Source organism: Procambarus clarkii, chromosome 12 (genome assembly GCF_040958095.1).
Source record: "Procambarus clarkii isolate CNS0578487 chromosome 12, FALCON_Pclarkii_2.0, whole genome shotgun sequence".
Lineage (NCBI taxonomy): Eukaryota > Metazoa > Arthropoda > Malacostraca > Decapoda > Cambaridae > Procambarus > Procambarus clarkii.
The window spans coordinates 14184530-14198152 of NC_091161.1; the positions used below are offsets into that span (position 1 = coordinate 14184530).

The 13623-nt window shown below is 42.6% G+C and overlaps 1 protein-coding gene across 1 annotated transcript in view; it reads left to right on the forward strand.

Moving 5' to 3' along the window:
* The window catches only part of Pgant7 (N-acetylgalactosaminyltransferase 7), a 53297-nt gene extending 41675 nt beyond the window's left edge, over positions 1-11622 (forward strand). Inside the window, exons 10-12 of the mRNA XM_045766247.2 lie at positions 1117-1215; positions 4541-4666; positions 6946-11622. Of these exons, the coding sequence (XP_045622203.1) occupies positions 1117-1215; positions 4541-4666; positions 6946-7086 (366 nt within the window). The 3' untranslated portion in view covers positions 7087-11622. The remainder of the gene's footprint in view (positions 1-1116; positions 1216-4540; positions 4667-6945) is intronic.
* Positions 11623-13623: the final 2001 nt, after the last annotated feature.

Genomic DNA, 13623 nt, shown 5'->3' on the forward strand with positions numbered 1-13623 from the left:
TCCTGTCTCTACAGGATCATCGTGATCATTACTGCCTTTGCTACCTCACAAGGTCTCTGCAACATCCTTACTCTTCATAATGCCATGGTGTGACTTATTACCACTTAGGTGAGCTGTGTTCAATTTTGCCACCTTCCTTTCTGAGGGGAACCCCTTGTGGCTTCCCGAAGCTACCATCTCCAATGTAGGTGCCATCAGTCACAGAATTCTATATCATACTAGGGACCAAGAGCCAGAGCCTGGCCCCCTTACTGGTGCATGGAGCTGTGGTATTTTTATATCAAGTTCTTCATTTATGCAACCACCGAGGAAGGCACCTAGACGGTCAGCAAGTCAAAAGAAACTACAGCTGGCTGCCTCCGAGACCTGCAGCCTCGAAAGTGCCCATAGAACTCTCCAAAATATGTAAACAGATGATTAAGAATCTCATAAATCTAGCGCCCGCTTGTTCGCTCCACCCTCTTCATTTTTTTTGGGGGGGGGGGGAGGTGACAGGACGTGGCTCACAAGCTGCACCACCATCAGTTCTCCACTGATGTGTACCCGGCCGACTGTCAGTTGGCCGGGTGCGTACCCGAGCCGGTCGGCCGAGCGGACAGCACGCTGGATTTGTGATCCTGTGGTCCCGGGTTCGATCCCGGGCGCCGTCGAGAAACAATGGGCAGAGTTTCTTTCACCCTATGCCTTTGTTACCTAGCAGTAAAATAGGTACCTGGGTGTTAGTCAGCTGTCACGGGCTGCTTCCTGGGGGTGGAGGCCTGGTCAAGGACCGGGCTGCGGGGTCACCAAAGCCCCGAAATCATCTTAACAGCATAAAAAAAATTGGGGGGGGGGGTTGTGCATCAGACAATGTACAGTAATTATTATTAATTAGTTTAAGCCCACACTATTTAGACTTAAGGAGCATGTATGTGTGATTTTGATTGGTGGTGGTTCTTCTAATCTCGGTTGTTAAAATTTATTAATTTTTCCATTGTTAAGCACCTCACTCTTTTTTTGTGTTGTTCTTTCCATTTCATTTCTCTTTTACTGTGTGTCTAAGGGTTCCCTACATCTGCCAGGATTTACCTTTTTCAATATACAAGATAAATGACACTTTTTACAAACTACCTACAGCTGCGTAATGCTGTTAGTAACCAGTGTCTCGACACTATGGGTCATGCTGCTCCGAGTCTCATGGGTATCTCTCATTGTCACGGTTTCGGCAACAATCAAGTAAGTCTTGCATTTATGATGCTTCCTTCTGTACATTTTTTATCAATAATTTTAAAGTTTTAAGCTTGATTTGGGTGGATAGAAAAAAAGCGGGTTTTTCTACATCAAATTTTGTTCTTTATGTATATTTTGTTGCATCAGAGCTTTTGAGGAGTTTTGAAACTTTAATGTTAAGGATGTGTAATGCATTTAGCAATTTTAAAGAATACGTTTTCTTCATTATCACAGTTTCTGACAAAGAACTATTACCATCTTCAAAAAAAAGGAAGTAGCATTAACTAAGCAGAGTTTATATTTCCAATGTTAATTTGATCACTTTTCTAATTAATTTCCTGTAGAAACTCACTTTTTGGAGGACCCCCTCAGTAGCTACCTGAGCACAAGATAGGTGCTCAGTGCTTTGAAGGAGGCTTGGTTGAGGACTGGGCCACGGGGACGCTAAGCCCCAGAATCATCTCAAGGTAACCTCTCAAGGTAGCACTGGTATTGTGAAGCCCTAGGAGATCACACCATGTCTGTGGAACCCATCCTGACCTACAGGAGCCAGGGCCAGAATCTGGCTCTATAAGGTTTAGGGAGCCTGAGAATCGGAGTTGAAGTCAAAACCAAGCAAATAACTCGCCAGAAAGAACAGGTGCAATATAACAATTACCTGGTTGTTGATCAAACCACCACTAGAAATTGACGAGACGACGATGTTTTGATCCAGGACGGACTGAAACGTCGTCATCTCTTCAATTTCTAGTGTGGGGTTTGGTCAACATTTTTCAGCCACGTTATTGTGACTCTTCATCTGCAATAACCTGGTTGTATTTATATATGAACCCCAAGGTAAACAAGGCAAACGATCATTGCCATAGGCAAGTTACCCTAATGGTGATGCACCTGACCACCACCAGGTGGTTGGTCAGGTCACCCAGGATCCGTGCCAGTCGCCCACTGTAATCACTTTCCTGGTGTGTGTTGGGGTTCGCATTGCTGTGCTGGGCTCTACCTACCGTTTCATGATTTTTACCAAGTGGTGTTGGTATCCCTAAAACAGTACAGTAGTTTTCTTGAGGTTAGGTTTATTTTGTTTCAATTATGTTTCAAACAAAATTCCAAATCCGCCAACAAAATATCCAAATCCATCAAGAAAAAAATCGGAATCCACCAAGAAAGAAAATCCAAATTTGCCCCCCCCCCCCAAAAAAAAAAAAAATAAATAAACTGCTAACAAAAAAAAATCAAAATCTGCTAAATTGAATTTTGGTTCTGAAAAATTTAAGAATTAAATTTTCTGGGTGGAGCCTTTGTGGTCCCCCTGAAGCTACTATGCTGATATAGTGCCAAACTACTAGGTGCCATCAGTCACGGATTCATTTAGGTCTACCAGGGGACCACAAGCCAGAACCTGGCCTCTTCTAGAGAGATGCAGTAGCATCAGTAGCACAATCGACTTGAGAATGGTCCAGGACGGACCGAAACGTCGTCGTCCCTTCAATTTCTAGTGTGTGGTCTGGTCAACATACTTCAGCCACGTTATTGTGACTCATCGCCTGCATGCAGTAGCATGTGTGATCAAATTTTTTATGAATTTATTCATGTCACTACCACAGGCCCTAATCATCTTCTGGAGATGGTGCCTAGACACTGATGCTATCTCTAACATTTTTAAAACAACAGAGATTGTGCCATTTCACAGAGGAGGTAGTAAACCTGATGCAAACAATTATCGCTCTAACATCACGCATCATAAAAATCTTTGAAAGAGAGCTAAGAAATAAGATTATGAAACACATGGAATCACAGTGTCTACATAACCCCGGGCAACGCGGGTTCAGAACAGGGCGCTCCTGCCTCTCACAATTCCTAGACCACTATGAAATACCCTTAGGTACTTGGGAGGCCAGGTTGACGACTGGGCCACGGGGACGCTAAGCCCCGAAAACACCTCAAGGTAAGGTAACCATGGAAGACAAACAACACACAGATGCAATGTACATAGACTTTGCAAAAGCTTTCGACACATGTGACCATTGTGTTATTGCAGACAAAATGCGCACAAAAGGAATTACCGGCTAAGTGGGGAGATGGGCATTAAACACTCTAACAACACAACCCAGAGCAATAGTCAACACAGTAAAATCTGAATCATCCACCATGAAAAGCTCAGTCTCCCCAGGGTACTGTGCTTGCTCTAGTACTTTTCTGATCCTCATGTCAGACATAGACAAGGATACAAACTTGAGTAATGTATCATCCTCTGCAGATGACGCAAGGATTTTCATGCGAGTAGACAATATAGAGGATACAACAAACCTCCAATCTGATGTTAATCATGTTTTTCAATGGGCTACAGAAAATACCATGATGTTTAATGATGATAAGTTCCAATTACTATGCTACGGAAAGAAACAGAAACATCAAAGCAGAAACCACATATAAAATGCAGTCAAACCACACTAAAAAGGAAAAGGAATTGTGGTTATGTCTCCTAGTATGTATGGTTAGTCCAGCTTTGTGTTCAAGGCGCTACTGGGGGTCCACTAGAAAAAAAGACATTGCTGTTGTGCCTCCTAGTATGCTTAAAAGTTCAATTCTGTGTTCAAGGAGCTACTGGGGGTCCACTAGAAAAAAAGACATTGCTGTTGTGCCTCCTAGTATGCTTAAAAGTTCAATTCTGTGTTCAAGGCGCTACTGGGGGTCCACTAGAAAAAAAGACATTGCTGTTGTGCCTCCTAGTATGCTTAAAAGTTCAATTCTGTGTTCAAGGCGCTACTGGGGGTCCACTAGAAAAAAAGACATTGCTGTTGTGCCTCCTAGTATGCTTAAAAGTTCAATTCTGTGTTCAAGGAGCTACTGGGGGTCCACTAGAAAAAAAGACATTGCTGTTGTGCCTCCTAGTATGCTTAAAAGTTCAATTCTGTGTTCAAGGCGCTACTGGGGGTCCACTAGAAAAAAAGACATTGCTGTTGTGCCTCCTAGTATGCTTAAAAGTTCAATTCTGTGTTCAAGGCGCTACTGGGGGTCCACTAGAAAAAAAGACATTGCTGTTGTGCCTCCTAGTATGCTTAAAAGTTCAATTCTGTGTTCAAGGCGCTACTGGGGGTCCACTAGAAAAAAAGACATTGCTGTTGTGCCTCCTAGTATGCTTAAAAGTTCAATTCTGTGTTCAAGGCGCTACTGGGGGTCCACTAGAAAAAAAGACATTGCTGTTGTGCCTCCTAGTATGCTTAAAAGTTCAATTCTGTGTTCAAGGAGCTACTGGGGGTCCACTAGAAAAAAGAAATTTCATTACGTCCAGTGCTTGATTTTAGTTGCTAATTTGTTTACTCATTAACAGCTAATACGGCTAAATGCGGAAGGTCAACTAAGTGTGGGGGAGCGTTGCATTGATGCCGATGGCCAAGGCATCAAGCTCATGTTCTGTCGTCTGGGTACAGTAAATGGTCCTTGGCAATATGATGAAGTAAGTTCTACTTTGTTTGTTGTTGAAGGTGTTTGCATGCTATTGACAATTTTCTACACTATTTTTAATATAGGTACCAACCCCAGTCTCAAATGTTATCATATGTCACCTCTATGGGAATACTGGAGAGTACTCAAATGCATTCATCTCATACCAGAGTTCTGGTCATAATTTGGTTTCTGGGCGAGCCCTTTTGGCACCGTGAAGCTTCACTCTAAGATGGTTCATAGGCCTATCAGGCACCAGAGCTAGAACCTTGCCCCGCCCCCCCCCCTCCCCACCCCCCCACACTTTATATAAGTGCAGGGAACAGTGATATTTTGCTAGCTTACCGGGGAAGGCGCCTACAAAGTTTGCCAGTCACAACAAACCACTGCTGTGTTCAAAAAGAGACCAAAGCCACACAACCCACCTAATGAACTCCCCCCAACTATGTAAACAAAGTATCGAATCTCTCAAAACCAGCATGAGCTCATTCACCCCAGCTCCTCTGCTCATTTATTGGGAGGGGAAAAAGGGGCTCAACCCCTCTAGTGGACTGAGCTGTCAGTTCTGGTGCAGATGCACAAACAAGAGACCCACTTGATTACCTGGAAGGAAGGGTGGGGAATAATTGGGGATCCACTGGGGCTCACCCAGAAATAGGCATTTCATTACAATTAATTCTGGTTTTCTGGGAGTAGCCAACCCCTTGTGGTGTCTTGAAGTTAACTCCCCACTGAGAAGGAAAAACATGTAGGAATTTCCCATGAAGACATGGTCAAGGACCGGGCCACAGGGACGCTAAGCCCCGAAATCATCTCAAGATAACCTCAAGAAGAAGATAACCACTTCCACTTGTCAGTAATACAGGTCTATAATTAAGGGGATCTTCCCTGCTGCCACTTTTGTAGATTGGAACTATGTTAGGGAGCCAGTCGGCCGAGCGGACAGCACGCTGGACTTGCAATCCTGTGGTCCTGGGTTCGATTCCAGGCGCCGGTGAGAAACAATGGGCAGAGTTTCTTTCACCCTATGCCCCTGTTACCTAGCAGTAACATAGGTACCTGGGTGTTAGTCAGCTGTCACGGGCTGCTTCCTGGGGGTGGAGGCCTGGTCGAGGACCGGGCCGCGGGGACACTAAAAAGCCCCGAAATCATCTCAAGATAACCTCAAGAAGATAGCCGTTTTCCACATATCTGCTAGGGCTCCTGTACACAGGGATGCCTGAAAAATCAGTTGAAGTGGAAAGCTGAACTTAGGTATACATTTAGGATCCATGGTGAAACTTCATCTGGGCCAATTGCTTTGTTCTTATTTAGCTCCTTGTGCATTTTTTCCACTTCATCTCTAGACACCTCTTATGTTATTCTCTGGAATTCTTATGTCTGGTTCTTTGAAGATTTAATTTTGTACAAACACACTTTGGAACTTTTTGTTTAATGTTTCACACATTTCCTTTTCATTTTCTGTGAATCTGTTTCCCATCTTCACCCTCTGAATATTATTCTTTACCTGCAATTTGTTGTTTATGAATTCATAGAATAGGACTGGTTCTGTTTTACATTTGTCTGTTATCCCTTTCTCAAATTTTTTTCTGCCCCTCTCCTCACTGCTGTATAGTTGTTTCTCACTTCTTTGTATCTCTGGTATGTTTTTTGTATTTTTCAGGAACATGTTCCCTCTCTTCTTATTCTTCACTCCCCCTTTCTCTAGTTATTTTGTTGGTTTGCCTTTTTGTGTATCTATTCACCTAATTGTGCTTGCGGGGGTTGAGCTCTGCTCTTTCGGCCTGCCTCTCAACTGTCAATCAACTGTTTCTACTACTATTTTTTTTTCCACACCACACACACACCCTAGGAAGCAGTCTGTGACAGCTGACTAACACCCAGATACCTATTTACTGCTAGGTAACAGTCCCATCAGGGTGAAAGAAACTCTGCCCATCGTTTCTTGCCGGGGCCCGGGATCGAACCCGGGACCACAGGATCATGTGTCCAGGGTGCTGTCCGCTCGGCCAACGGCTCCCCTAATGTTAATTAATTGTGTGTGTGTGTAAAATTATATATATATATATATACAGTAGTTTTAGGTTAATATTTTTGCAGGTGCGGAACGGATTAATTCAATTTACATCATTTCTTATGGGAAAATTAGTTTTGGTTTACGAGTTTACGGTGTACGAACCATCTGTTGGAAGGGATTAAATTTGTAAACCAAGCTGCCACTGTATGTATATATATATATTTTAGATTTAATCTGTATTTGTTAATACTGTAGTAAATAATTTATGTTTGCAGCAAAGTCATGTGATACTCCACAAGCGTTTGGGAAAATGTGCTGCACTCCACCCGCAGAACAACCAGCTGACTCTACTTCCATGTGATGCTATTAACAACTACCAGAAGTGGACATTCCATCAGATAACACCAAAGTGGTGAGAAGTACCGTAATGCCACACACCTGACAATATTGGACGTTATTTCTTATTATTTAGACTTAGCAAGTGTCCAGTACGTAAATCATTATCCGTGTTTCGTAGTACAGTGTTACATAAAAATATTTCAAGGGGCATTTATGTAAACAAATTTGACTTGAAAATGCATGGTAAGAATCCAAGAATAAAATAAATATTCCTTCATAATGAAGGGTTAACTATTATATCTTCATGCATTTAGGAGGCCTGGTCGACGACCGGGCCGCGGGGACGCTAAGCCCCGGAAGCACCTCAAGGTAACCTCAAGGTATAGTTACAATTGATCTGATCATTTTGCCAGCTAGTTCTGACAGATGCTGTATATGTTCTCGGAGTAAACACATCCTGGTTTTACAGAATAGCCTAAACACACTAGATAGTAATAGTATTAGAAATCCCACTTTGGTGATATATAAAATGTTTGGAAATGATTGAGCATTAACATTAATTAAATACGGTATATTTAACAATTAAAAAACTCATTCCATTTGCACAAATTTATTGAATTACAGGTATAAAGGAGGCTATTCTAAATAAATAGCCTCTTTAGTTGAGTTTCAAAAATAAATATCCCTTCTTGCCTTCTCCAAAAGATGTGGGATCAACTTACCCTCTAGAAATTGTTCATTGAGAGGTCTTGGTAACTGGGCCAGATTGTTTAACCCAAGTGTGCCCAGTCTTTTTTTTTTTATAGTATAGCTTGATTGCTAGAGGTGCTGTCTTCCTGGGGGACGGAACGCTGATGTTGCCCTGGGTGGCGGAATGCTGTTGTCGCATCTGGGTGGCGGGACGTTAACTTCACCCTCGGTTCTCTCTCTCTCTCTCTCGCAGTTGAAACCATTGTTTCATAATACTATGAATTTATTTCATAATTGCATTACTGCATAGTACTATGCAATTGTACAGTGCATAAGGTCTTTAGCATTAATCTCAAATATTGATAAAATATTGATTTATTTAAGATGGGAAAAACCACATCCAACATCATGTTTTAAATTTCTTCCAAGCAGTTTAAAGACCCTAAAAATTTGCAGTCAGAATGTTTATTAGATTATGTATTTGAAGCATTCTACCCTGGTAGTATTTTGATATCACACACGAGGTGTAGTTGGCGAGCCAAAAGCAAGAATTTCAAGGTCACTCTAAGGCTTTTTTTACTACTGTTGTTGTTTTATGATTACTTTCAATTTTTCCTTTGACCTCATGGCAAGCTTTTTTATATTGATGATTATGACGAATGATTAATGCCATATACCTTTATTTAAATCCAATAAACTATTAGTAAATTGGGAAGGTTCTCGTGTGAACATCATAAAAGGTTTAATTACTTTGCTCCGGTGGACTGCTAAGCCAACTTTTTGGGAAGTAGTTCATTTATTAATTTCCAGCACAGTACATTCCTCGTGAATGTTGTAAGAACATATAAACTAACATCTCGCACAATATTTAGTTCTCAAGAACTTGATGGCCGATCATTAAAGGGGTTTATTTCCAGTTAATGCACAAAACAGTAAAAGTTTAATGCAATTATTTGTCATCTTTACTTCAAGGGTATAGTTTATTGCTGTGGGGGCATGTTTACATGTACGCATGGAATGGTCACATCCTTACAGCTTAAAAGATTGTAATGAGGCAAAGAATAAGTCACAATAACACGTCAGAAATCAATAACTCCGATGCACACACGTCAAATGGAGGTGACGACATTTTGGTCTGTTGCGAACGCTTGTCGTGGCATTTTGTAATGGTTACAACAATGTATGGCACGTCCGTAGGGAATAATGTGTGTGATGAAACTAGTATTTGATAACATAATTTACTAATAAGGCAGAGTATAAAAAGGAACAATGATGTTCAGATACAGTGTTAATCGCGGTACAGTATTATGTTTGAGCATTTCAGGCCAAATGTTCAGCCTTATTACCTATTAAATATTTATCTATAAATTCTATGATCTGGCTCTCACATTATTTACAATGACAATCAAATTATTATATATATATATACCTGTTATGTAATTACCTGAGATACTTGTAAAGTATGTATGTTTGACATTCCATGTAAAAGTACTTCTAGGTTTGTGTGACTTGTGGTTTTCTGGTTTGCGTGGGTTATGCTTTTGGTAATAGCGCACATTTTGTGATCATTGGATGAGCGAGTAATGTATAGCCTTTTTTTTTTGTTACTTTATAGTTTATACAGAATGTATTTCTTGATATGCATGTGTAGTTATGTGATGAGAAATGTCTCACTTGCTACTATAATTACTGTTACATAATATTTTTTTAGTTACATTCTTTGTTCTGGAAAGGCCCCCTCAGTAGCTTCTCGATACTTACCCACTCGTATCTCCAAGCCTAAAAATTGTGCCAGATCTCTGAGACCTGCACTGACCTACCAGGAACTATGGCCAGAAACATTATAAGGTGAGGGGAGCTTGAAGTTTGTGCCTTATGCCATGCAGACTTTGTGATATTCTGGCAAGGTGCCTCGTGTTTTGAAGTTACTGTCCCTGTCGTTTGGGTTATGTTCTGCACCTTTGTGTTTGGTGTCGTGGGCCTCTGGTTTAGAAGCTTTGGTTCTCCTTGCTGGGTTATCTTGAGATGATTTCGGGGCTTTTTAGTGTCCCCGCGGCCCGGTCCTCGACCAGGCCTCCACCCCCAGGAAGCAGCCTGTGACAGCTAACACCCAGGTACCTATTTTACTGCTAGGTAACAGGGGGCATAGGGTGAAAGAAACTCTGTCCATTGTTTCTAGCCGGCACCTGGGATCGAACCCAGGACCACAGGATCAGAAGTCCAGCGTGCTGTCCGCTCGGCCGACTGGCTCCCCCAAACTGTGTGTTCGTGCCCTGTGGTCCCCAGTTGCCTTGGTTTCTTGGGCCTTGCATCCCATTTTGTTGGGATTTGTGCTCTGTGGGCTTTGGTTTCCGACTTTGCTGGGCTTTATTGGCAGTGGTGGTTTCCCTGCCATTCACCTCGGAGATCTCCTCCCACAGTCTTTCCTTTGGCCCTGTGTAGTGTGGATCTTGTCTGTGAGCTGAGGTTACCCCTGGCTGCTGTAGGGGGCCCCATTTGGAAATTTTTCATGGCTCATTGATGGGCAGGTGTTTGTGCTTTGGCTGCCACCACTTTGTTTTACCGTAGTAGTTCTGGTGGGATCCTAGTCTTGGGCTAGGTAGTCCCCCCCCCTCCCCCAGGTAGTTCAGTGTTGGCTTGTGTCATTCTTGTGGGATCCTTACGAGTTCCCACGACTGGAGTGTTACTCTTCCGATTCCTCTCGCACGCTGTGCCAAGGCGTGACCTTGTGTACATTTCCGTGGGTCAGTGTTTTGTCTTCTCTTTTTCTGGGTTATTCTCACTTTCGCCTATTGCTATTCTTAGCAGTCCTTGTGTGCTCTTTGTACTGCTCAAGCATTTGACCCTGAGTCCTGGACCTCTACCATCCTCTTCCACAAGTAATCCCTTCTTTAACTTTTTTGGCATTTGCTATTGTTTCCTTCTCAGCAGAGCATCAGTTCTCTAGCAAGGAACCATTAAACAATGTAAAGAGTAAACAATGTGGAGAGTAAAGAGAGTAAACAAAGAGAGTAAACAATGTGGGAGCTCTGCAGTCCTATAGTGGCAGCTTATGAGGGGGGTGGGTAGTGATGGGTCAGGATGCTGGGTGGCCAGGGGCCAGTCACAAAGCACTTACGAACCTGTACATCTTTTCTCAATCTTTGGCAGCTTTGTTTACAATTATTAAACAGTTAATGAGCTCTGAAGCACCAGGAGACTGTTTATAACAATAACAGTTGATTGGTAAGTTTTCATGCTTGTAAACTGTTTAATAAATGTAACCAAAGCCGTCAAAGATCGAGGAAAGATGTACACGTTCGTAAGTATTTGCGTAACTGCTTTGTGAATCTGGACCCAGGGCTGCTGTCTACCGGCAGTCACACATACATTACAGTGACAATTGTTCACCTCTTGACATGTTACCATTTACCTTGTTTACCTCAATTTCCATTTCCTACTTTAATGCAGTTGCTTATTTTTGTTTTGTCTATCATTTCTGGTTTGTTTCTTCAGTTTTAGGTCAATCTCTGATCCCCAGGGTCTCCCTCACCTATGATCCCCAGGGTCTCCCTCACCTATGATCCCCAGGTTCTCCCTCACCTAAGATCCCCAGGTTCTCCCTCACCTATGATCCCCAGGGTCTCCCTCACCTATGATCCCCAGGTTCTCCCTCACCTCGTAGAGTGTGCTAGATTCTGGTCCTGGCTCCTGATAGGTCAATGTGGGTCTCGGAGGCCTGGCACGATGCTTGGGCTTAGCAGGGCCAGCATGTGAACACCAGGGAGCTATTGTGGACTAACTAAATAAAAATTCATTATAACAATGCTTTATTTTTTATGATTAACACGACAATTTTATGACGAGCAATGTAACTAATTGTTTTATTTTAGAAATTTGTGACTATATTACATTTGAATAAATTCAATATGTTTAAACAAAAATTATTTCCCTAAGTACAGTATAGTAAACCTGTATGTTGTTTAATTATTAATAAACACAAAAGCTTAGCAAAAAGTGTATGTTTGCTAATTTTCAGTATGTAGGTAAGAGTAGGTGTGGTTTACCATGTTGACAAGTTCAATCTGTCCTCTTAAAAAGAACGTCACTCTTGGACGTTTGCCCGAATTTGGACGTAATTTGAAAATGAAAAAGAAATATAAATTTGGGATTTTTTTTTTTTCAACAACAGTAAGTTAAGAGTCCTCTGATAGGTTAGGTGGGCAGGAAATTCTTGTAAAGTTTCAAAACGTTAATTTAAAGTGTCCTGTCCTAGCAATTTAGAGGCAGGAGTGTCCTGTTCTGAACCTATGTTGCCTGGGGGTTATGTAGATAAGCCATCTACACCAATAAAAGTACGTTCTATGACTCAATTATGAAAATTGTGTGTCTTATGGAGCTATCACCACCTTGCTGTACTGTGATTTCATGTATTTTGTGATCTTTACTTAGCATGCTTTCAAAGATATTTGTGATGTGTAATGTTAAAGGTAGTTAGGTAAAGGCATGCTCCAGGAGTGCCAAGGGTGAATGAGCCCTCAAGTCAGCCACAAGAGCTCCAGAAAACAGAGGCAGTTGTGCAGTGTCCACGGAGCTGCCACTTACCTGCATCACTGGGTAAACAAGCAGTGAATAGGGAGGACCACCCAAGAACACACACACATTCTTGTACACTACCTGCCACTCAAGCTTATGGGTAGAGTAGAAACTTTCCCAAGGCTCCAAGGAAAAGGAGATCACAGCCAGGAAGAATCTGGGGCCTTATAAGACAAGAAAAACCAGAGCTTGCATGAGAAAGGGTACATAAAGAGGTAAAACCCAGATCCTTCAGGAAGTACTCAAGAGATCAACTCGAGCCACTGAAGGAGGGGTTTGAGAAAAGTCCGTAGGACCATATGATACATGGAAACGAACCTTGGGGGAACCACAGAGAATCAAATTCGTATAAAGGAGGGTATGAAAACCCCTCCCCCCTGAAGCAACTGAACCTTCTCAGAAGAAACAAAGGACCAAGAGGGGTTGAAAGGAACCCCAAGGACCCTTTCTGGTCCCTCCACCTAACCCTGGCAGCCTGTCGAAGGCTCCAGGGTAGAACTGAGGTTTTTGCCCAATGCCTGGGCAAGAAAGGCCAACTCCAAAGGCGGTTTGGATTAAGAAGGCGGGTGGAAAGTAAAATTAAAAATCCTGGCATGCCTGAGTAGGAAGAAGCCAAGCCACACCCTGCCCCAAATACAAAACCCTGAAAGACACCTTGGAGCTGGAAGCAGGGGGAAGAAATAATAGAAACCAGGCACAACACACCTGAAGGGAAAGGAAGAGGAGGCACAGACAAAACTAAGGTGGAATTCATCAACACCTCCAATAAAGGTCCCTAAAAACTAGATGGGCCAACTCTGGGGCATCCAAATGGGCACAAAGTCATGAACGTTAAAGACAGGCAAAGCGGCAGCCACCTGTTAAGTTTCCACTTCAGAAGACAAAGGGAACAAATGCCGCAGGACTCGAGCATTGGTGTCACCGAGCCAAAAGGCAGTGTGATCGCAATCTTTCATGGCACGGACAATGATCATACCTCAAACTTGTTAATAGCAAGTCCAGGTTTGACACGAAGAGCCCTTGGTTATCACGCTGAAAACACTGTATGGGATTACCAGGGGCTAAGGGATTGCCAAACTGGACACTTGCTAAAGGAACAGTTGTCAAATATAACCTAACCAATATGGCTGTGAAAGCTAACCGTGGCATGCTGTATAACACAAGTGTATGGTTGAAGTGTGCTGGGACTCAATCTAAATGTTTGCCAACACCACAGGTCTAAACAGAGGACGAAAGACTCTTGAACCACCTGAGGTAAGGCACTCTACCTCGATAACTGGGCTTTGAAAATGCAAACTCGCTTGCATACCAGGAAAATAACTGTCAACACGGGGGCAGCACGAGGGAGC